Genomic DNA, 21,562 nt, shown 5'->3' on the forward strand with positions numbered 1-21,562 from the left:
GACTATAGTTCATTGCACTCAGCTGATTATAGACTTCTTTGAAACTGGAAAGGTGAGTTCATTAAGGAACTTGGGCTTTTTCCATCTTCCTTCCATTGCCTTAATCTCCCTGTGATTAATAGAGTTGGGCCAGAGACCAAGTCCTTTCCTTGGTGCTCTCTTGTGGGATGCAGTAGTCACTAGAAGAGTTTGGCAGCTGGCCATCAGCACTGAGGAATCAGGTGCTAAGACCAGAGAGGCAAAGGTGGCCTTTGAGGGGGCTCTGTTGCCTTTGACAGTGGAGTCTTGGCTTTCTAGCCCGATCTGTCATCTCAAAGTGAACTTGAGGTTTAGAAAAGGTTAGCTTAAAGAAGCATCACACTGTTTGCTTAGTAGTGGTCAGATTTTGCTGCTCAGATACAGAATGCTGTATGCGGTCCAGCCAATAAAGGCAAAGGATGAGGGGCTTGTCAGGGCGTTGCCTCTTGGGAAGCACCACCAGTTGAACTTGTCAGGGCTGGTTCATTGACACTAAGCCAAAGACAGAGGAGCAGCTGGCCCTGAGGCTGAGGATGCATCATTGCTCACATCTCTGAAGAGCCTTTTGCTGGAGAAATCTGACCAATATGCAAGAACAGTGCATATTGGGTGCAAAGCCTATGGCTTCTGCTTGACCATGACCCTTTTGCTGCCACAGGAAAGAGAATTCCTCATCTTTTTTTTCTCATGTCATCCTGAAGTCTCTGGGTCTCTTGGACATTTGCTAAAACTTAGAAGCATTTCAAGAATCACATTTAAGTTTATAGCATCAATAGTACTTGTTTCTTTTCTCTTTTCCAGCATCGGATATCTTCCCCCAGGGCTTCAAGCTTGTCCTGATGGCGTTCACAGCCTCCAACCAACAGGTTCTGAGCACCTGTTGTGTGCCAGACACCATGCTAGACATCGGGCAAACAAAAATAAAACACGGACTTTGATTTTGTATGGGTTTGTGGGCGAGTGAGATGAGGAAAATGAGTAAACACATATATCTGTGTGATGAGTGGTTGTGTGTCTACACTCTCCCTGTTAACTAAGTCTTCTGGTCAGCTTTAGAAAGTGCTCAAGACTTTTTAATCTTTAAAAAATAAAAAGATGGGGTATAGCTCGGTGGTAGACTGCGTGCTTAGCATGCACAAGGTCCTGGGTTCAATCCCTAGTACATCCATTAAAACAATGAATAAAACCTGATTACCTCCTGCCACCAAAAACAAACAAACAAAAAAAAGAATAGGAAAAGAGAAACTCTCAGCCTCCCGGCCTGCTCCCTGCAAGCTCCTCTTTCCTCCATGTTCACAGCCATGTTTCACAGAACATTTGTCTACACCCACTGGCTTCATGTGTCACCTCCCAGTCAGCCCTCACCTCAGTCCAGTTTGGATTCAGCCCCATGGTTCCACCACAGCAGGTCCTCTGGGTCCCAGATGGCTGTGTCCTGCTGCATCTGAGGCTCGATCAGCCCTCAGGCCCTCCTTCCTCCTCAATCATCCTCTCTTCCTCTTTCCCTTTCTCCCCTCCCTTTCTTCCATCTATTTATACATATGCGTGCTTGCACATGCGCGCGCGCGCATGCGCGCGCGCGCACACACACACACACACACACACACACACACAAACAGCAAGTCCGTCTCTAGCCCCTTGTTACCCATTCTCGTGTCTACTTTTCAAGTACTTCCCTTCCAGGCTGCCCACTCTCTCAATCCATCCTCACAAGTGAACCCACTCTATTTTTTGCGTCCAAAATGCTTTCTCTTCTCTACTCTTCCAAAACCTGTAGCTTAACCCAGAGCTTGTCCCAGGCTCTCTGGATTTCTCCCTGCTCTGACCTAGAACAGTAAACGTCAGTGGTGGAGGAATGGTAGAGCTCACCAAGTTACCTCTGTTACTTTACAGATAGGAACATGGAGGCCAAGGGTGATTTAATGATCAGTGACTAAAAGAGCCAGCCCTGTAGATGGATCTGTTGTACGTTTTTAAACTATAACACAGCCTGGGTCACCTTTAACATTTATCTTATGTGTTGTTTTAGTTTTCATTACTTAGTCATGACTGGACTATATTGGAGAGGTAGTACATGTAGTTAGGAATATGCGCTCCAGAGTCAAATAAATGTGGTTTAAATCCTAGCCCTGACACCCACCTGCTGTGTGACTTTGGATAAATTACTTGGCCTCTCTGGGCCTCATTTTCCATATTTGCAAAAATTAGGGTAATAATGGTACTACTATGCAGAGTGATTGGAAGGACTAATGAGATAATCCAAGTAAAGTGCTTAGAATATTGCCTGTCCTACTGTAAGTATTCCATGAAGTTTCTCTGTTAAGAGATTTTAATGGCTTGATACTTCAGTGAAATTAGAAGTTTCTTGAAGGCAGTAAACCATACATTTCTTTATCACACATTTACAAAGAATTGACCCAGTCCTGAGACCGACAGGCACTCTCTGCCTTTTACTGATGGAGAACCTGGACCACTGCCCGGTCTGGCCAGCGGGTGGCTGAGGTTGCACCATAGCTCCCGCCTAAAAAAGGTGCCCCGGCGCCCCCTGCCGAGCCTTGCCAGGTGTTCCAAGGAGAGTGGCAGGAGTGGGACTGGGCTGGTGTGAGGCTTTCCCGAGAGCTGAGCTCCGGGGTCGGTGCCGAGCCGGGGCAGTGCTGTGCTTTCTTGGGGAGGAGCAGCCCTTCCCTTCGCTGGAGGGTTCTCCAGTCAGTAACTCCTCCTTGCCAAGAGAAGGCTGTGTTTACAGGCTTAGGAAGCCCGTGGTGAGAAGGACACAGCCGTTCCAGAGCGACTTCTCTCTGGCCCCTGGAGGTTCATTTAGTTTCTGCTGAGGTGCCCGGAGCCAGGCTGATCCCTCATGAGGGAACTGGGTGGCTGTCCTGTGCATTTCAAAAATCTCTGTTCTCCACTTTGGCGGCACCAAAGCCAGCGCGTGGAAGGAAACGCGGAGATGGTGGGAGGGGCGCGTCCCTGGGGGGACCAGGCTGGGAGACACAGAGAACACCCTCCCTGCCGCACAGGCAGCCCAGCGGGCCGTTGTGTAACCTAACCTGCTGGTCCACAAAGCGCCAGGCAGCGCGCCCCACTAGGAGGGATTTCCCCTTCCCTCTGGAAGCCCGTGTGTGCGTTTGGCCACAGAGAGGTCAGCCCGCGTCTGGCTGTGGTTCTCCACGGAGACTTGAGTGAGTGCCTGGGATGTCTGTGACTCCGGCCCCTCTGCTTTGCGTCCATGGGCTCAGAGAGCTGCTCCGGACTCCCACCTCGTGCTGAGGAGGGCAGGTCCATGTGCCTCTCTGCTCAGCTGTGTCTGGGGCCCCGAGTCACACAGACAGCGGTGGAACAGAGGCTCTGTGCGGGTTTTCCTACTCTTCTCAGGTGGTGGCTTTGAAGAGTTACAGAAGTCAGGCCCAGGGTCTCACCCAGAGGTGTCCACACTGCAGACCAGACTGCCTTCTGTGACAGGGAGGTCACCCAAGTGAGCAGAGGCTTTCCAGCCCACACCCCTCCTGTCTCTTTTCTCTCTTACCACTTCCTGTTTACACGCCACCTATCCTGAGAAGAGGGGAGAGATGGGGAGATGGGCAGACAGAGGGCTGTGAGAGGAGGGATGCTGGGGGCTGCGAGAGGGAGATGCCCATGGGGTGCTCTGGGAGAGGCAGAAACAGAGGGTGCACACTTGTGTGCCAGGGACACTGACTGTGGGGAGAGGCAGAGGGAGGGAGACTGGGAGAAGAGCAAGGGAAGCACCCTTCCCTCCTGGGGAGCTCAGCCCAGCCCTCCCTCTGCCAGAGCCTCGAGGTGGGGGGGGGGTGGGTGGAGCCTCGAGGTGGAGGGTGGGTGGCGGAGGCGGAAGCTACATTCCGGAGCTGGATGGGAACTATTTTTGGACCAGCTATGGAGAGATGATCTGACGTCTGCTTGGTTGTGACCCTTGCTCCTGAGCCCAGCCAGGACAGGGAGAAGAGACCCACTTCTTGTTTCTGCCCTGTCCCAGGCTGCCTCCTTCCTTCCTCCAGCCCCAGGGCCCTCAGGCACATCCTCTGAGGTCACCCCAGGGCCACTTCGGGCCTCTGCAGACCCAGAGTTCAGCTTGGGGCTCAGGGCCACGGATGTCCTGCCCTGGACATCCAGCTGTCCCCCTCCTGCTGAGGGCCAGAGAGCTCCCCAGCAGGGCTCAGGCTCTGAGGGGCCAGTGAGCAACTCCACCAGGCCCTGGGGGTTCTCACTTTTGGCTGGATGTGGATTAGGTAATCTTATGGGAGCTTTTAACCTTGGAAGTTTTTGATCCAAGCTCCCAGAAAATGTTTCCTTCTCCCATTCTCTGAGAAGATCTACCCCATGCCTCCCTGCGATCACCCTCCCCATAACAACATGATGAAGCCAGCCTGCATTAACTGAGCACTTACTATATGCCAAACACTAAGTGCTTTATGCAGCTTAAGTGATTGAACTCACACAAAAACCCACTGAGGGAGGCATCTTTATTGGCCTCATTTTAAAATGAAGAAACCAAGATGCAGAGAGCGTAACCGTCAGTCACTGCTGGTAAATTGCAGATTCAGGAGGCCAACCCAGGCTCTGATTGCAGAAGCCACGTGTCAACCACCACACTCTGCTGCCTCATTTTCCGAATATTTCCTTGTATCCCCGCTCTGTTGTCTGCCACCCATGCTCCACAGTAAACAAGCTCCCCTTCAGCCTCTGCCTTATGCAGGAATGCCCACCCCCTCCTTTTCCTGAGAGCTTCAGGACTGGCCTCCTCCCACACAGAGATGGCATTCTTCTCAGTTAGCAGACCCTTGCTTTCCACCCGCTCTCTGAGGTTGTGCCCTCCCACTGTGTGATCCCTGACTTTTCCTCCTCCCTGCCTGTCCCTGTCACCCCTGCACGGAGGCGCTGTGACTCAGTCCAACACACTGGCCTCCAAGCCCCTTGCTCTCTCAGCTCCAGGGGTGGTTGTGTGCCGCAGCAGGGGCTTTATGTGCAGTGGTGGAGTCTGGTGGAGGGGGCAGGGCACAACCACTGAAGGAGCGACACAGCAACTGAGGACAGGTAGACCGGTTAGAACCAAGATGGCGGAATATTCGACTTCCAGTAGACCTTGAGCCTCATGGCACACCCACAGGCGCCATGGCATTTCCCAGGCTGACCATAAAAGCTCAAAAAGTGTGAAATCCTTGCCCCTTCCTCAGAGTAGTTGGAATAATCCTACTCATTAGCATGTGAAATTGCTGAGCCCATAAAAACTAACCACCCCACCTCACGGTCACTCTCGCTCTGGCTCTGTTGCCCCAGCTCTGTCGCGCTCACCTTCTGAGGTGGCCCACACTCTGTGGAGTGCGTATCAGCTTTTACTTTAAATACCCCACACCTTGGCTTCTCTCCCTCTCACCTTTCTGAGATGGGCCACACTCTGCCTATGGAGTGTGTATCTCCTGAGCCATTCTCCCTTCTGAGGGAGACAGACTGCACTCTGTCTATGGAGGTATCTCTCTAAATAAACTTGCGTTCACTTTACCATGCCTTGCTTTTGAATTCTTTCCTGCGTGAGGCAAGGACCTATTCTCCCCCAACATTGGCACCAATATTTCTGACGACCCTCCCACCAGGAAGGCCTTGTTCTCACTGACGATGAGGAAATGATCATCAGTCAGGTTTAGGGACTTGCCCAAGGTGACTTAGCTGATGGTGGAGACAGACTTGAACTTGTCTCCAGTACAGCCACCCGGCCTTTCACGCAGCTGTTACCCTGAGCTCCTCCCGCCACAGCCCTCACCCCCCAGCTGCCCTCTCCCTCCACTGTCTCTCCTATTGTAATCTCTGGAGTTTGCTCTTCCCTCCCTCCACTTCCCCTAGAACTTTGTCTCTTCTGAATCTTTCTCTTTAATCAGAAGAATGCTCAACTACATCCCCTCTTCAAAATCCCCAGCCTCCTTCCCCGCATCTCCTCCTTTCCCTGCACAACCAGATTCCCTGGGGGAGTTGCTCTGCTCACTGAGGCCACTTCCTCCCTGCTCTGTCAGTGGATATCGCCTTTGCCCTTCCTGACCCCTGTGGAGCATTGATGCTGGGGTTTCCTCACGCGTCCCCTCCCTCCTCTCCGGCAGCTCCTTCCTCGCCTGCTTCAAGGGTACCCCTGCCTCTAAATAGCAGGGGCCTGCTCTTGGCCCACGGCCCACACAAGCACCGCTTTGCTGATGGAAAGCTGTTGAATTCTGTCAAGCTGAAATTCTGTATAAATAGACACATTTACAACTTCCTGTCCATTTAGCTATCACTCATTCTAACAAAGTTACTAATAACTTGCACATGCAGCAGTTCACAGCTTACAGAGCGCCTTCACATGCCCTTCAACATCCCTGTCTGTGTGTAACGAAAATATTTTTTACGTCTGCACGGTATTAAACAGGCATCATTAAGTTCAGCCCAGTTTGCCCAGGTGTTGGGGGGGCATTATAAATAAGCTGTGTTTTGATGAAGAGCCCCTGCTTCGGTCCTCTGGGTGCCATTAGCCAGGATCGTGTTCCCTGTTCCCCATTCCGTTCTCCTGGTGATTGATGGATTATTGAGCTTGGGGACGGGGCCAAATGACCCTTGTCATTTTAATAACGTGTTACTACTAGGGCATCAGGAGAGGCCAAGGGCTGACCAGAAGATGTGGAAATCTCCCCGCATGCAGGTCAAGGGAAAGGCAGGTTGAGGCCCAGACACTTGGATTAGGATAAAATGAGACCGGACTTACATTGTTTTTGACACTCTACGTGGATCACACTTTCAGAGGAGACTTGGAAGCTTTAAACCGAGATAACAAGTGGGTGTATCTTGCGTGCCTGCCCCCCTCAGCTGGTAGAACCCCCTGGGAGTGCAGTGTTGAGGGTTCTGAGGCCAAGCCCGGGCTGCCTGGGAGAGAGGCCCCTGGTGCACCAGCACGCTGCCGGGGGAGGGAGGGAGGATGTGGCGGCCCGCGCCACACCTCTGCCACAGCTGCTTTACTCTCGTCTCTGAAAGGCAATGAACTACCTGACGGACTAAACTGGGGCCATCCAGGGGGTCCCTGAGGGCAAGCACTCAGGTGGCTTCAGCCACTTCACCACACGTGCCTTCTTTCCTAGTGTGGCTGCCGGGACTTGCTTTGGAGTTGGCGCATGTTTGGGGCTTGAAAGCCACACGAGGGACGTTCGCATGCCCTGTAGTCCTCAGCAGCGCCTGCCCGCTGCCCACCCAGCCGGCCCTGCCCGCGCCCAGGTCTTTGTACGCCGCTGCCTCGGGCGTGGCGGGAGGCTTTCAGGAAAGGCTGTGTCTCCGGCAGTGAGTCCTGTCCTTCTCCAGGAAATGGCGGTGACCTTCGGTGCATCACCAGCTCCTTCTGTCTCCTGCCCTGGATCCCCAACTCTCTCTCTCTCTCCTTGAACCCAAGATCTGGGGCCACACTCAACTGCTTTGACCTTGGACTGGGTTTTGGAGCTGGCATGGTGTCAGATGTACCCAGGGCAGCTGGGTTTACTTGCCAGTTAAGTGTCATGGGGAAAGGATGGGGCAGCTGGCAGCTTTGGCATTTTCACAGTAGCTGCCCAGCAGGGGAGCAACTTCTCCCTTTAGCACACACCCTGACCCTTCACCCAGAGCAAAATCATATACTACCTCTTCTCCAAACCTCTGACACTTTGGAATATTGGGTTAGGCTCTATTGGGTTCATTTTATCACATTGCTGCCAGAAACATTTGGAGGAGGAAGGAAAACAATACGCATCATCTCCAACAAAGCAGTCCCCCTGGCCCGAGTAGTGTCTTTGCTGCTTGTAAATATGGCACCAACCATACCTTTTACTTCTTGTATTTTTATTTTATGGGGTGGTGTGCGGTACAAACCACTGGAGAGGCCAGAGCTCTGTTAAAAACCTACCCCTGAAGTGCACTGATAGCTGCAACTCACTTTGAAATGCATTTAAAAAAATGTGGATTGATGGATGGATGGAGGGATAGAGGGATGGACAGGTATGGGATAAAGCAGCAGGCAACATGCTAATGGTGGAGTGAGGTGGTAAGTAGATGGCTGTTCACTGCATGGTCATTTCAAGTTGGCTGCAGGTTTGGAAATTTTCAAAATAAAATGTTGGGGTGAAATTAACCTGACAGTGAACCATTTTAATTTAAAACAGGCTCTTGACCAATGTGGTCCTGAGGCTGGAGAGTGAGGAAGTTGTGCGGATTGGATCCATTTGGGAAGACTTCCTGTGGAGGGTGGTTTCCTGTCTGCCAGGACAGTTCCGGGATTGGTGGAGAGGAGAGGCGTGCAGGCCTCCCCTCCCCCAGCCAGGAGCTCTGCTGCACGCCCCCACCCGTGCCCTGTAACCCTTGAGCAGGGGTGCTGCTCTTGCCTGTGGCCCACACATCACGCGCCAGCTTCCAGGCCCTGCACAGCCTCCTCCTGGCTTGGACCTGGCTTTCCTCAGCTCTCCCAGAGGGCTGCCACATGCCTCCACACTGGCCGTGACGTGGGAGGGCGCTCTGTCCCCGCACAGTGTCTGCTGGGCTCCCAGTCCCTGGGCAGCGGAGAGGCTGTCCCACACGTAAGGGAGGTTGGGGAGGCTCGGTGGCTCCAGATGGCCTTCCTGCCTCCTGCAGATTCTGGGCACTACAGAGCAGTCGTGGCACAGGGCGGGACAGGACGGAAGTGGGAGTGAAGAGGCTCTCTGGAGTTAGGTCCTGACCTAAATTGTGGGTCACACTCACTAGGGGTCTCACAGCAGGTGCTGAGCTCCAAGTAGCAGGATAACTGACTCAGGGTGGGAGCCTAATCTGTCCCACGCTCCCTCCTGCCTGTCTGCTCTTCTGCTGGTATGTCAGTGGGGGCTCAGTAAATACAAATTCTTGACCCTATTAATACTAGCTTTAGCAGAACGGCATCAGGAAGGAAAGTATGCTGCAATAACAGTCTCAGGAAGATTTTTAAAACTTAAGTGCCATTCGTAGCTTCCTGCCCCTGTTAGTGCAGAGAATGGAGAACCACTGACTGCTGGGCTCTTGTGTCCCTTGGAAGCTGGCACTCTCCGAGCTTTTCACTGTCCAGCGTGCGTACGCGCACCCACTCACACACACGTGCCTGGTGCACACACTCACTCACTCAGGCCTCTGAGCCCAGCAGTTCCTCTGCCCTTGGTGCCGCAGAACCAGGAGGGGATGCCCAGCCCCACATCCCTTGCAGGCTGTGGAAGAGGTTCCTCCTGCAGGGGGAGCAGGGGATCTTCAGCCGGTCCTCATCTCAGTTAGGGCTGCTCTGACCTCTCCTGAGAGTTCAGACCGTGGGCCCTGCAGCCACACTCCCTGGTTTGAGTCCTTGTGCCACTGGCTATCTGACCCCAGCGAGCTGCTTCATCCTGTGTCTCAGGTTTGTCACTTGTGAAGCAAGGATGGTGACAGTCCCTTCCACATGGGTGGTTGTAAGATTTCCTCAAGTTAGTGCTGTAAAGCTTGACACAGACGCAGTGAGTTCAGTGTTAGCCCTGACCGCTGCTGCCCCCGCACCTGCCCCCACACCTGCCCCGAGTCATCCTGCTCTGGGCCACGGCTGCGAGGCCAGAGCAGGAACCAGCAAGCGTCTCACTGAGACTGAGGGCAGTGACTGTGTTGCTTTCCTTCATGGCTGTAACAAGTTACCACCAATTTAGTGACTGAAAACACCTCAGCTGTGTTCTCTTACAGTCCTGGAGGTCAGAGTGTGAAACGGTTTTCACTGGCTAAAGTCAAGGTGTCCGCAGGGCGCCACTCCCTCTGGAAACTGGGGGAGTCCGGTCCCTTGCCTTTCCATCTCCCAGCGCTGCATTCCTTGCATTCCTTGGCTCCTCGAGGCCTCTTCCTTCCTCCACCTTCAAAGGGGCAGCACAGCATCTTGCTTCTCTTCGTTACCCCTACCTTCTGTGGTCAGCTGTCCCTCTGCCTTCCTCTTGTGTGGACCCTTGGGGTGGCATTAAGGGCCCAGCTGGGGAATCTGGGAGACTCTCCCACCTCAAAATCCTTCACTCAATCACACTGCAAAGTCTCCTTTGCTGTACGGGATATCATTCACAGGTTCTGGGGCCATTATTTACAAAACAACGGACACAGGGAGAAGCTCTGGGTCCTGAGCCTGTGGCACAACTTGGCCAACTTCTAGACCAACTTAGACACATGCACTGCCCGGGCCCCCTGCTGCCACGCCGGGTCAGCGCCAGGCCCTCTCTGTCTGCCCGGACGGACTCCAGGGGACTGCACCACCAATGTCTCGTCCTGTTGGACCCAGGCACGGGGTGGTTGGTTGCGCGTTTGTGCGGGCAGGCAGGTGCTGATGTGCTATGTGTGTCCCTTTAGGCCACGGCGAGTGTCACTGCGGAGAATGCAAGTGCCACGCAGGCTACATCGGGGACAATTGTAACTGCTCGACAGACATCAGCACGTGCCAGGCCAGGGATGGCCAGATCTGCAGCGACCGCGGGCACTGCGTCTGCGGGCAGTGCCAGTGCACTGAGCCAGGAGCCTTCGGGGAGACGTGTGAGAAGTGCCCGACCTGCCCTGATGCTTGCAGCACCAAGAGGTAATGGCCCCTCTCCAGCTTCTCCCTCAGACTAGGACTGTCACCCACCCAGTGAGCCGTCAGGGCCGGCCAGCCTCTCACTCCCCGTCTCCTGCACCTGCCCCACCTGGCCTTCCTGAGGAGCAAAACTCTTACTATCATTAACTAGACTAGTATCTTTGAAACACTGGTTCCATGGGGATTTTGTTAAAAAATAGAAAAACAGAACAACAACAACAAAAAGATTGCTCTTCCTAACCACGTTTAGAAATTACCAGATTACTGAGTTAAATGAAATTAAACTGATTTTGGTACCAAAATAACATCTTCTTGAGTCTTTAGAGGGCTACTGAGTATTTCAAAAGGGGATTCAGCCAGCATGCATCTTTTTTCCAAATGAATTTGCTTCCCACTCCGTCACATGAACATCTCCCAAACAATGCTTCACGGACCTCCATGGGAAATGCTGCTTTAAACAACACATAATCAGAAGGTAAATTGAATAGGAGGACACCGACCTAGATAAGGCATGCCAGGAACAAAACGCAGTGGCTTTTGAATTTTCTGCTCCATTTGCACAGATAATGGGGCAGGTCTCTGTACGGCTGCTGAGTGCAGAGACTGTCTGGACGCGGGCTCCAGGCCTTCACTGACTCAGCCATGGGGTCGCGTTCCCCGGCTGACCTCCCCACGGCGCTGCCCTTCACACCCCACCGGAGTGGGAATGAGAGGGAATGAATGAAATCGGGGAGTTATGCCATCAGGAACGCACGATGACACTTTCCCTTGCATTTTGCTAGAGAAACAGCGGTGCCATCACCACCCGTGCTCAGGGGCCAGGAGAAAGGGAAGCAGGGCACAGATCATCAGAAACAAATAATAATGCCGACGTTGTTTCTCTCTGGCTGGGAAACGCAACTGTGCAATTTTCTTGGCAGGTTTCCCTTCCAAACGCCTGGCTCAGGCTCCTAATGAGAGGAGTTCATGCTCCCTGAGCTGCCGTGGCTGCCGGTCAGGCCGTGCTCAGAAATGTGGTGGGTGGCGGGACCCCAGGTTGGATGTTTGCCACAAATAATTCAGGGTAATTGAAAGCTGGCTGCAGATGGATAGAAGAGATAGACAGGGCCGGATTTTATTTTGCGTAATTAGAGGGGAGCCAGCAGAGTAAGGAAGAAGAAACACAGATCCACTTTAGACCCACTGAGAGCTGAGAAACAGGAGAAATCCAAATAGTAACATCCCAGGGGAGGAGGTTAGGCTCCTGGACCTAGAGCCCAAATAGCTGTGGCCGGTTGAGCCTGGAACTGGGGCCATTATCAACATTTAAGGCCTGAGGGAGGTGCCCTCCCGTCAGCTCCCACCAGTGGAACCCTTTCGAGTACATGCTCCCAGCCCTTGGGGCACAGGAGGCTAATGGGGGGGCAGGGCCAAGCTAGGAGATACACATGGAACTAATGAAAGCAGATAAGGCCCGTTTCTTCCCTTCCTCTGGAGCAGCAAGGGTTAGCTTAAATCAGTTAAAAGGCCCTTGGGAAGACAACCTAAACTTTAACTGTTTAAAGCATTCATTTCCAAGAAGACAGAGACTCGATTTGTTAACCATTAAGCAATACCACAGGAGCGAGGGGAGCAAAGATGCCGTCAGAGCAGCTCACTATTCCCGCTCACTTGTCTCTGGGCCACGCTGACCCTCTGTCTCTTTCACACCCTAGTTGTAGCTTTTTTTTTTTTATCCCTTTGATAGTTCCCTATATCAGGCTGTTTTTCTACTTAATGCTTTGCTGAGAGCCACCAGGTTTCGAATGCCTTATGTGCTTTTGTTCCCCTAGGGTTTCAGGACAGCCCGTCTCTACTTTCTAGAGCTAACCAAACACACCCTTCACCTTGGGTGAGTTCACATTCAGCCTCAGCTGATTTCAATTAACAGGCTCTCTGAGTAAAGTCTGTCTCAGCAACTTTGTTTGCTTAAAGGCCAGACTTATTTTAATATACGACTACAGTACATCACAAGCTTCAGCCCAGTACGTGGAGCTCACAGGTTGAACTGATACGTCCACATGGATAATTAGGGAATGTTTCCTGGAAGTGGCCCTGTGCTTTCATGACAACAGGGGCTGCGGATGGAGGGCCCGGTGAGTCCTAGCAGAGACCGAAGCAGCCCCCTTTCCTTGCACTGTGTTCATCCAGGGGCTGGAGGACCAGAGCTGGAGCCACCCCTCCCGGGTCCCCAGCTGAGTCTCAGTTGCCTGCCCACTGGGGCTCAAATGCAAAAATTACCAACTTGTTTGTTAACTCTAAAATGTTTCCAGGAAGTCATTCCCAGGAGAGTAGGATTTTGTGGCCAGTTCTGTGAATTTTTAAGCATATTATACTAGAACCCTGGTAAGAAGTCTTACCTGCTTTCTCTCCACGATCCACTCCCTCACCCGTTCCTCCTCAGTGTTCAGAAAGAGAGTAGGGACTCGGGAGGGACTTATCGGAGAGGCAGGTGCCTGGGTGCTGGACCCTGCGGCCACTGACTGCTTTTTGGCCTCATTCCCCTCTCCTGTAAAATGCGGGCGACTTAAACGGCCCCCAGCTCCCTTCCAGGCCTGGCGTTCCATCCACAGTTTCTGCACTGGAAGTGTCATAACTGGTCTCTTCACCCCGAGGAATTTAAAAATGATAATAATAAAGGTGATGCACTGTGACTGGACATCCTTCCATATTTCTGCCGGGGAGTTTTCCAGACACACAGCCCCTTTGGTCCCCACAGGCCTGTGGGGTAGGTAGGACTGCTGTCCCCCGTGCGGCCGAGGCGCTGTGAGGCCACCGCCTGCACTCTGGTGCCGGGGCACAGCTCGGAGGAGGCAGTGGCCCTCCCAGCACGCTTGGCTCTGCATTCCTCACCCCGTTTCCCGGGGAAGCCCCTGTTTCAGGGGCTCTCACCCTCCTTGCAGGCCACCAAGCACCATCACCTCACAGATTCCCTGCAGGTTTGCCGTCAGCTGGCTGTTTTGTCCCAGCCAGGTACCCTGGTGGGGATCCTGGGAATTGGGGCTATAGGGGTGTGAGGACCCCTCTTCGAGGCTGGGCACACTTTCATCATCAGGAACTTCTTGTTGGGATTTGGCTCCTGATATCAGAACTTGAAATCTCCAACCTGCAGCTTGACCTGTGGACTAGACATGCACATACACTCACATAAGCTCCTCCAAGAGCCCTCAGGCTTCCCTGTGTGATGGCAACAAGAAGGGCAAGGCAGAAACAGTCCCTGAGGCCAAACATTTGAAGATGGGAGAGGCTGAAGCCTTCAGGGGCAGGCAGGAGGGCTGGGACTCGTGGGACATGCACCCAGTTACCCACGTGCAGCTGCTACACCGCGTCTAACACCCACATTTGTTGCCTCTTTTCCAAAGAGATTGTGTGGAATGCTTGCTGCTTCACTCAGGGAGCTCAGCTGACAACCAGACTTGCCAAAACCTGTGCAAGGATGAGGTGATCACGCGGGTGGACACCATCGGTGAGTGTGCTGAGTGGCCCCGGGCAGCTGCCCCTTTAGGATCTTGGCAGACACACAGAGACCTTCTCCCTGACGAGGATGACCGTCAGGACTGCCTGGCAGGCGGGGTAGTTTTAGTCTTGAGTTAGGAAGCAGCCTCAGCGCCTTGGCCAGTCCTTGCTGGCTCCCCCGTAGGACTTGGGGCGCCTGGGCTGGGGCAGTGGTTCCAGGCTCTCCAGGTATAAGACCTCCTCTGTCCGGTTCCTGGAGCCCAGTCCCTTCCTAGCCTCATCTCCCAGGCTTCCTTTGAAGTTGGCATGTTAGAATCGGTGCTGTTAGCTGCCACAACAAACCAACCCCAGACCTCAGGGACTTAACAAAATGTAAGTCAGTCTGTCACTACTGAAAGTCCAGTGAAGATGCTGACAAGGACTCCATGTGGTCCTGCAGAACTCAGGTACCCTCTAGATGGTGGTTCCACCCTCCTCCAGGTCCTTGGAATCCCCTCCATTGAGTCAGCAAGTGGGGAAGACAGGGAGGGATCAGGCGGGGGGCTTTCATGGGCCAGACCTGGAAGTGGTGCCCATAACCTGCACCCAGAGCCCAGTTGTCCAGCCACATTTAACTGCGAGGATGGCGAGAAACGTCCAGGAAGCCAGGAAACCATGTTTGGTGACCAGCTAGCCAGTCTCTGCCCCATTTGACCTCGGCCTAGCACAGCCGTCCCAATGCTGCCGGCATCGGACAAGGCAGAGCTCACATTCAGTCTGGATGAACCCGGGGTCCAGTACCGCCCCGGCGCTTCTCCTGGTGACGGGTCGCCCACTCCCTGTTCCATTGTCCTGCCCGGCAGCTTACATCGCAGGCTCTTCTCGTTCCAGCCGCTGCAGTTTGACCCCATCCATTCATCCTTCCAGCCATGCCTTTACCACAGGTCCAGTTCTGACCAGGAGCCCACAAGGAGGCTCCGACAGAGGTGCAGACATGTTTGTTTTCACCATCTCTGGGCTGCGTCCATTCTTTCCTGGTACAGCCATTGCTGTCCAGGCTGAGGAGTTTCTAAGGGTAAGGCTGCAGATCACACACCTTAGCCCTACAGACACGTCACGGGGTTTAGTACGGGTCTGGAAAACTCTAGTTACATCCAGTCCAAGTGAGCCTGAACCCCCATGCACTGCTGGGGAATGTGAAATGATGCAGCCACTTTGGAAAACGGTTTGGCAGCTCCCCACAGATTAAACATAGAGTTACCACATGATCCGGCAGTTAACACCCCCAGGTGTATACACAAGGGAATTGAAGGCATACGTTAACACAAAAACTTGTACATGAGTGTTCATAGTGACATTATTCATAACAGTCCAAAATTGGAAACAACCCAAATGTAAATCAACTGATAAATGCAAAAGTAAACCGTGGTGGTACATCCATGCAATAGGACATTATTTGGCCTTAAAAAGGAATGAGGTGCTAAGACATGCCACAGCATTGACGAACCCTGCAAACATTATGCTAAGTGAAGGAAGCCAGACAGAAAAGGACATGTATGACTCCATTTTTACAAAATGTCCAGAATAGATGAAAGCACAGAGACAGACACTGCACTAGAGGTCGCCAGGGCCTGGGGAGAGAAGGGAATTGGGACTGAGTGGTAAGAGGTGTGGGGTTTCTTTCTGGGGTGATGGAAATGTTCTGGAATTAGTGGGAACAATTACACAATGTGGTGAATGTACTAAAACTATGGGATGATAAACTTCACAGTGGTTACAATGGTGAGGAAGAAAGAGTGTGTGCCCTCAAAGGGACTCTGCCTCTGAGGTTCCCTTTCAGGCAGCCCGGCCCTCTTCCTCGCCCTCAGCTGCTGCAGCCTCCTCGCCCTGGCCACTCGTCTGTCTTGGCCCCGACCTGCCCCCTGTGTAGACTTCCGCGTTCCTGCCTCCCTGGTCTTGACTGACTGCTCTGTCTGGCCAGGTACCAGCTCCTGAGGATGCCGAGTCATGTATTCAGCCAACCCATAATCGCTGTGCCAGGGCTTGTGCTGGACCTGGGAGCCAGCCGGGAGCCCGTTTGCCTGCCCTGCTTCTGTCTAGTGACTTGAGGCCTGGCTCCCAGCCAGTTCCGCCTGCAGCCCTGGGACCGTTGCCCCTAACCAGGCACACGCAGGAAAGACAGGGCGATGCCTGCCCGCAGCCCAGTAGCAGTTCCCTCACTCTGGAGGGAATGCAGCCATTTGTGCACAGCTGCCTCGCAGTCTGTGCCTCTGAGATGGATCAGCTGCTCACAGAGGGCTTCTGTTCAAATTCCCCAGTTACCTCCTTCCTTCCTTCGCCTAGGCCTTTTCATGCACCCACACGCCCTCTCACCCAGACTGGACTTAGGACCGGGAGCTGAGAAAGCCCCGGCCTCCCTGTACGATACCCACAGCAAAGTGTCTGGGTCCAGGTGGAAGCACCTCTGAGCAACAGGCTCATGTAGGCCAGGGCTGGAAAGCACCTGGCGTCTCAGCCTGGCCCGCAGCCGTCATTCAGGGCCGAGGCCATTCCCGCGCTGCCCGCCTCCCTCTTACTTAACACTCTTCCCTGCGTCCTTTCCCTCCTAGAAATCAGTCTAACCCCGTCCCAGGGGTTAACACCTGGGGGGGGGGGGATTGTGACACCTCTGCCTTGGGTAACAGCTGTGTGGGGACAGGGTGGTGTGGAAGCAGCTCACGGAAGGGGGCTTCTTACTCCAGAGGGCAAGGCGAGGCCAGCGGTGTCCGGCCTGGCCCTGGCCTCCGGCGCTGACTCGCTGTGCATCGGCGCAGGCCCCACGGGGGCTGCCAGCCTCTCGTCCAGACATCCTCGTCTCCTTGTGGGTCTTTCTGGTTTTATATCCCAGGAAAGAGCTGCCGGCTCTTGGCTTCTCAGCCAGCTCCCGGCCCAGTGGACTCACGTGTGAGCTCTCACTCGGCCTCCAGGAGCACCAGTGTGGCCCTTCTTCGCTTTGTCCAGTTCTGCTGCTCAGTCCCGCCCGGGGTCCTGCCTCCTCTCCTTCCATGTCGCCCCAGCAAGCGCTGCAGAGGACTGAGGGGCCTCCCTTGCTTGGAAGGAAATTCATGTCCCCAGAGAAGCTAACTCAGCACCTGGGCCTGCACTCTTGATGTGAGAAAGCTGGCCTCGTCTTTCAGGCCCAGCCTCCCCTTTAAGCCTCTCTGCACCCACTTCCTTCTCTGAGGGGTCTGAATCCTCACCCTGTCCATCAGTGGCTCTGAGTTGCTCAGAGACATACTCAGGATGTTTCTGCTTGGTTTTCTTCCAGTGAAAGATGACCAGGAGGCTGTGCTCTGTTTCTACAAAACTGCCAAGGATTGTGTGATGATGTTCACCTACACAGAGCTCCCCAGTGGGAAGTCCAACCTGACGGTCCTCAGGGAGCCAGGTGGGTGGGGGCCAGCTCTCTCCTCCGCTGGGGGCTCAGTTTCTGACATATCACTTGTTCTCACCGTCCTTTCCATACTTGAGAAAGAGGAGAGATACATTCCTTACAAAGATCAAGGTCTAAGGTCACCCCTCCCCTACTGCTAGAGTTTGGAAGGATGGCTGTACATCTGGGGGCCCACTGCTGGCGTGGAGCTTGGGGGGCACAGCTTGGGGTACTGGGAGTTACAGGAGGCTAGGGCCCTGCCCTGGGGGAGTGTTTCATCTTGAAGGAGGTGGTCACAGCGGTGACAGTAAGCACAGAACACACTTAACCTACACGGCTGGTGGTGGTGTGAGTGTGCAGGGCGGGTCTGGACCATCAGGGCTGGGCTGGCCAGTCTTGCATCAGGGAGCATCCGGGTGCACACGCAGCCCTCGCTGGGCTGCGCACTTGCTGGCGTGGAGTCTAAGAAGGGCAGATGGAGTGCTGCCGTGTCCAGCTCCCTGGGTCACTGAGGACGGCACAGTAATCCAACACAGACAATTCTGCCTCATGCTCTGGTCCCCTTCCTTGAGGTAATTAGGGTTTCTGGTATGACCTCTTTTATTTTTCTCTGGAGGAGTCGAGGGTGTGGGGGGCAGAAAAAGATCTGCTCTCTTCAATTCACAGCATTACAAACTGTTTTTCCATATGGGGCCAGACCACATAATGTGCCTTCCCTAGGCCAGAGGCAGAGGGAAGTGTTGTGGTCCCGGCCCAGGATGCACGCCTGTAAGAATGAGGCTTTGTTTCCAAGGGCTGTCTTTGTGGTTCTTTGAAAATAAGCACATTTGCTCCAAAGAGCTCCACGCTAAGGGCTTACAAATGTTGGCTGGCCCCTCGCCCAGCCCTTGTGGAAGCGGCTTCATGATACCTCCTGCCTGTCCAGTCTGCTCCTGAAACTGTTTACATGAAAGCTGAGATGTGGTCCAGCGTCCTGTACGGAAGGCGGGGCCAGGCTGGGGTGTGGGAGCTTCAAGTTGGGGAGATGCAGCCGTGCACACACAGCCCGAGTAAAGTGGAGTGGCCACCAGGCTTCTCCTGGGCTTTGCCATCGATTGCTGTGGGCCTTAGAACAGTCACCAGCCCTCTTTGAATCTTTCACTTTTTGTGCATTGGAGAAACCTGCCTGCCCCCCAGGTCTCCCAGAAGCAATGTGGGGATTGCAGAGCATTGAGGGGAGGCCTTTGGGGAGAGGCATCCCCTTCATCACAGATGTGCCTGAGGTCTGGGTGTGAGGCTGGGGAAATGGTGGTGCTGGTGGCTTTCCTCACCATGCCTTGGTCCCCTCCAGAGTGTGGAACCGCCCCCAATGCCATGACCATCCTCCTGGTTGTGGTTGGCAGCATCCTCCTGGTTGGGATTGCGCTCCTGGCCATCTGGAAGCTGCTCGTCACCATCCACGACCGGAGAGAGTTTGCAAAGTTCCAGAGCGAGCGATCCCGGGCCCGCTACGAAATGGTAAGCCAGTGGGAAGTTGGAAATAGAAAAATGATCAGGCTTCGGGGTCCAGTTGTGTTCAAACAGCCGACAAAAGCCCACTGACATGTTTGGAATTGAAAACAAAGGCAAAATGTGATCGCAGGCAGTATTTGCCCAATCCTGGATGCCCTGCACAGAGCCCTGTGCCAGACCCGGGTTAGGAGGCTTACAGGCAGGCGCTCAGTGCAGCATCAGCAGGAAGTCTGGATGGTCTGGACACAGTCCCGGAGAGGACCCCAAGCGCTCAGTCTGTCACAGATCTGTGTGTGTGAGTCTCGGGTCCCCAAGCAAACTGCTTGCTCCCGAAGGATGGAGCACTGAGTCAGTGCCCCTGAATCCCCAGTTAGTTTCTGTTAAAGCTGGAAGGGACTGTAGAGACCATCTGATGCAGCCCCTCCTTGCAGAGACAGACAGAAAGCTCTGGGAAGGGAGGGCCCTTCCCAGGCCTGCAGGTTCGAGGCAGCCAGGCCTGCAGCACAACAGCACTGACCCGAGAAGGGCCCCCAGCCCTGACTCTGCATGTTTGAACAAATGAACTAACGCACGTCCTCTGGCCTCCCCTGTTCTGCAGGCCTCGAACCCTCTGTACAGAAAGCCCATCTCCACACACACCGTGGACTTCACCTTCAACAAGTTCAACAAATCCTACAACGGCACAGTGGACTGACGGTGCCTCCTCCTCAAAGGGCCGGAGGGGCACGTGCTCAGGTTAGAGGCGGACACGCTGGGACAGCTGCTCAGCCTGCTCACGGCTCCCTGCACGGCCAAGCACGGTGACCTTCCAGTGGGCCTGGCCGAGGAGCCCACAGCTGCACAGCAAGGCGCCCGGCCGCGCCACCTGGCCACCCCTCCGAGCCTGGCGCCGGCCAGGGACTTTGGCGCTCTCGACTTTCCTCACCACATCTGGCTCGTGGTCTCAGTGAACTGCTGAGACACTGGGCTGCCTCTCCCTCCAGCCTGGCCAGAGGGGAAGGCTCTTGGGAGCGTCAGTGTAAAACACCGACAGACACAGTCTTAGCTTTTCTCGTGTTGATCATTTTTATATGAAATAAAAAGATCGTGCATTTATGGTATAGTCCTGATTCCTGAGAATTACCTGCCTGGTGTCTGCCTCGCACATGGGCGTTGGTGATGGGATTATTGAGACGCCGGTTGAAGGCACATAGTTTGCAAATGTCAGCTTTCTTCTGTCCATGTTTGTTTAGTACTTTTGTAATGAAAAGGAAAGATTGTTTGGTAATGAAAGTAAAGACTAAAACCAAAAGATTCTGTGTTTGCCTGACACTCTTTATGACGTGCACGTTCTTCTCTAAGTGGTCGTGAATGGTGACCCAGTGGGGACTGAAATGGCTGTGCCCTCCCTCAGGGGACTCCACACCAGCCCGTCTGATACTCCAGATCAGGGCTCTTCACACAGCTCCATGTGGGGCTCGGGGGCAGCCGGTGGGGGTGCTCCAGGGAGGCCTGGGCAGGTGCCTTTGGACCCTCCCAACGTTTGCTTAAAGAGTTTAGGCTAGAAACTGTGCCGACCATCCCCTCGGCCTCCCGCCCCTGTCCACAGGTGCTGAGGCTGGAACTAGACTGTACAGATGAAGGGTCAAGATGTGATTTCCAAACTTCTTGCACAATATTATCAAGAACAATTTCTTTCCAGTGCCTTCCCCAGCCAAACTTCCATGCCCCAAAGCACAAAACCCATTTCACCTTTCCTTCCCTGCAGAGCCCGTAAGTCCCCATCTGTTCCCATCTTTCCCGTATCTGAGGCAAGAGGGCCCCCACACGTTACCTGATTCTATCCTCTTTAAAGAAGACGAAGCTAATTGCTGGAGAGGGGATGCGGCTTTCCCAGGTGTCAGGAGCCTAATGACAAACTGGTAGGAAGAGCCAGGTCTGGCAACTGGAGTGCCGGCCTCCTGCTACCGTCCTAAAATCTCACTTTTTTTCCCCTGTTGGCATCACTTCAAGGCTATTGGGTTTTCATTCCAAATTCATCTGCTCTCAGCCTTGGACCAAATTCCCTTTACTTAATTTTAGCAAACACTAAGACAGATGTCTATCAGAAAACAGCCCCATTACCTGGGGGAGATAGGAACAGATTCTGAGTTTCCTTTGTCCTATGTAATTAGGATGAAACAGATCTCGTGAAGGCGAAGCTGCCTTAAATCCCTTTTGGAATAAAGCCAAATATAGGTATATATACAAAACAGATAAATGGTGGCTTTGAAACCTTTCTAAACAGAAAAATACGACTTTGGAAGAAACTTTGGGTTTCTTTTTTGCTTGACTGTGGGTTTCTTGGAGACACATCATTAACTTGTTCAAAGTCATTTTCTATCTGGGCAGCTCTGTAAGGGCACAGTGTTCTTGAGCCGCCAACATAGAGGATGGTTTCCACCTGATATGGAAGTTAGGGGTATCCCCTTGGTGCCACCAGATGGCTGTTGTCAGAGCAGCTGCTCACAGTGGTCTGCTGCCCCCTGCTGGACACCCTGGGGACAGCAGTTCAGAGACGACTCCTGAGATCCTCACTACGTGATTCCCTTCTTTCTTGAGGTGATTCGGCCACACTTCCCGTTCCCCCGCCCTGCATCTCA

The 21,562-nt window shown here is 53.6% G+C and overlaps 1 protein-coding gene across 1 annotated transcript in view; it reads left to right on the forward strand.

The window, feature by feature from the left end:
• The window catches only part of ITGB5 (integrin subunit beta 5), a 104,897-nt gene extending 84,665 nt beyond the window's left edge, over positions 1-20,232 (forward strand). Inside the window, exons 11-15 of the mRNA XM_064494484.1 lie at positions 10,366-10,588; positions 13,966-14,069; positions 17,346-17,465; positions 18,781-18,947; positions 19,540-20,232. Of these exons, the coding sequence (XP_064350554.1) occupies positions 10,366-10,588; positions 13,966-14,069; positions 17,346-17,465; positions 18,781-18,947; positions 19,540-19,635 (710 nt within the window). The 3' untranslated portion in view covers positions 19,636-20,232. The remainder of the gene's footprint in view (positions 1-10,365; positions 10,589-13,965; positions 14,070-17,345; positions 17,466-18,780; positions 18,948-19,539) is intronic.
• The last annotated feature ends 1,330 nt before the right edge of the window (positions 20,233-21,562 follow it).

Source organism: Camelus dromedarius, chromosome 2 (genome assembly GCF_036321535.1).
Source record: "Camelus dromedarius isolate mCamDro1 chromosome 2, mCamDro1.pat, whole genome shotgun sequence".
Lineage (NCBI taxonomy): Eukaryota > Metazoa > Chordata > Mammalia > Artiodactyla > Camelidae > Camelus > Camelus dromedarius.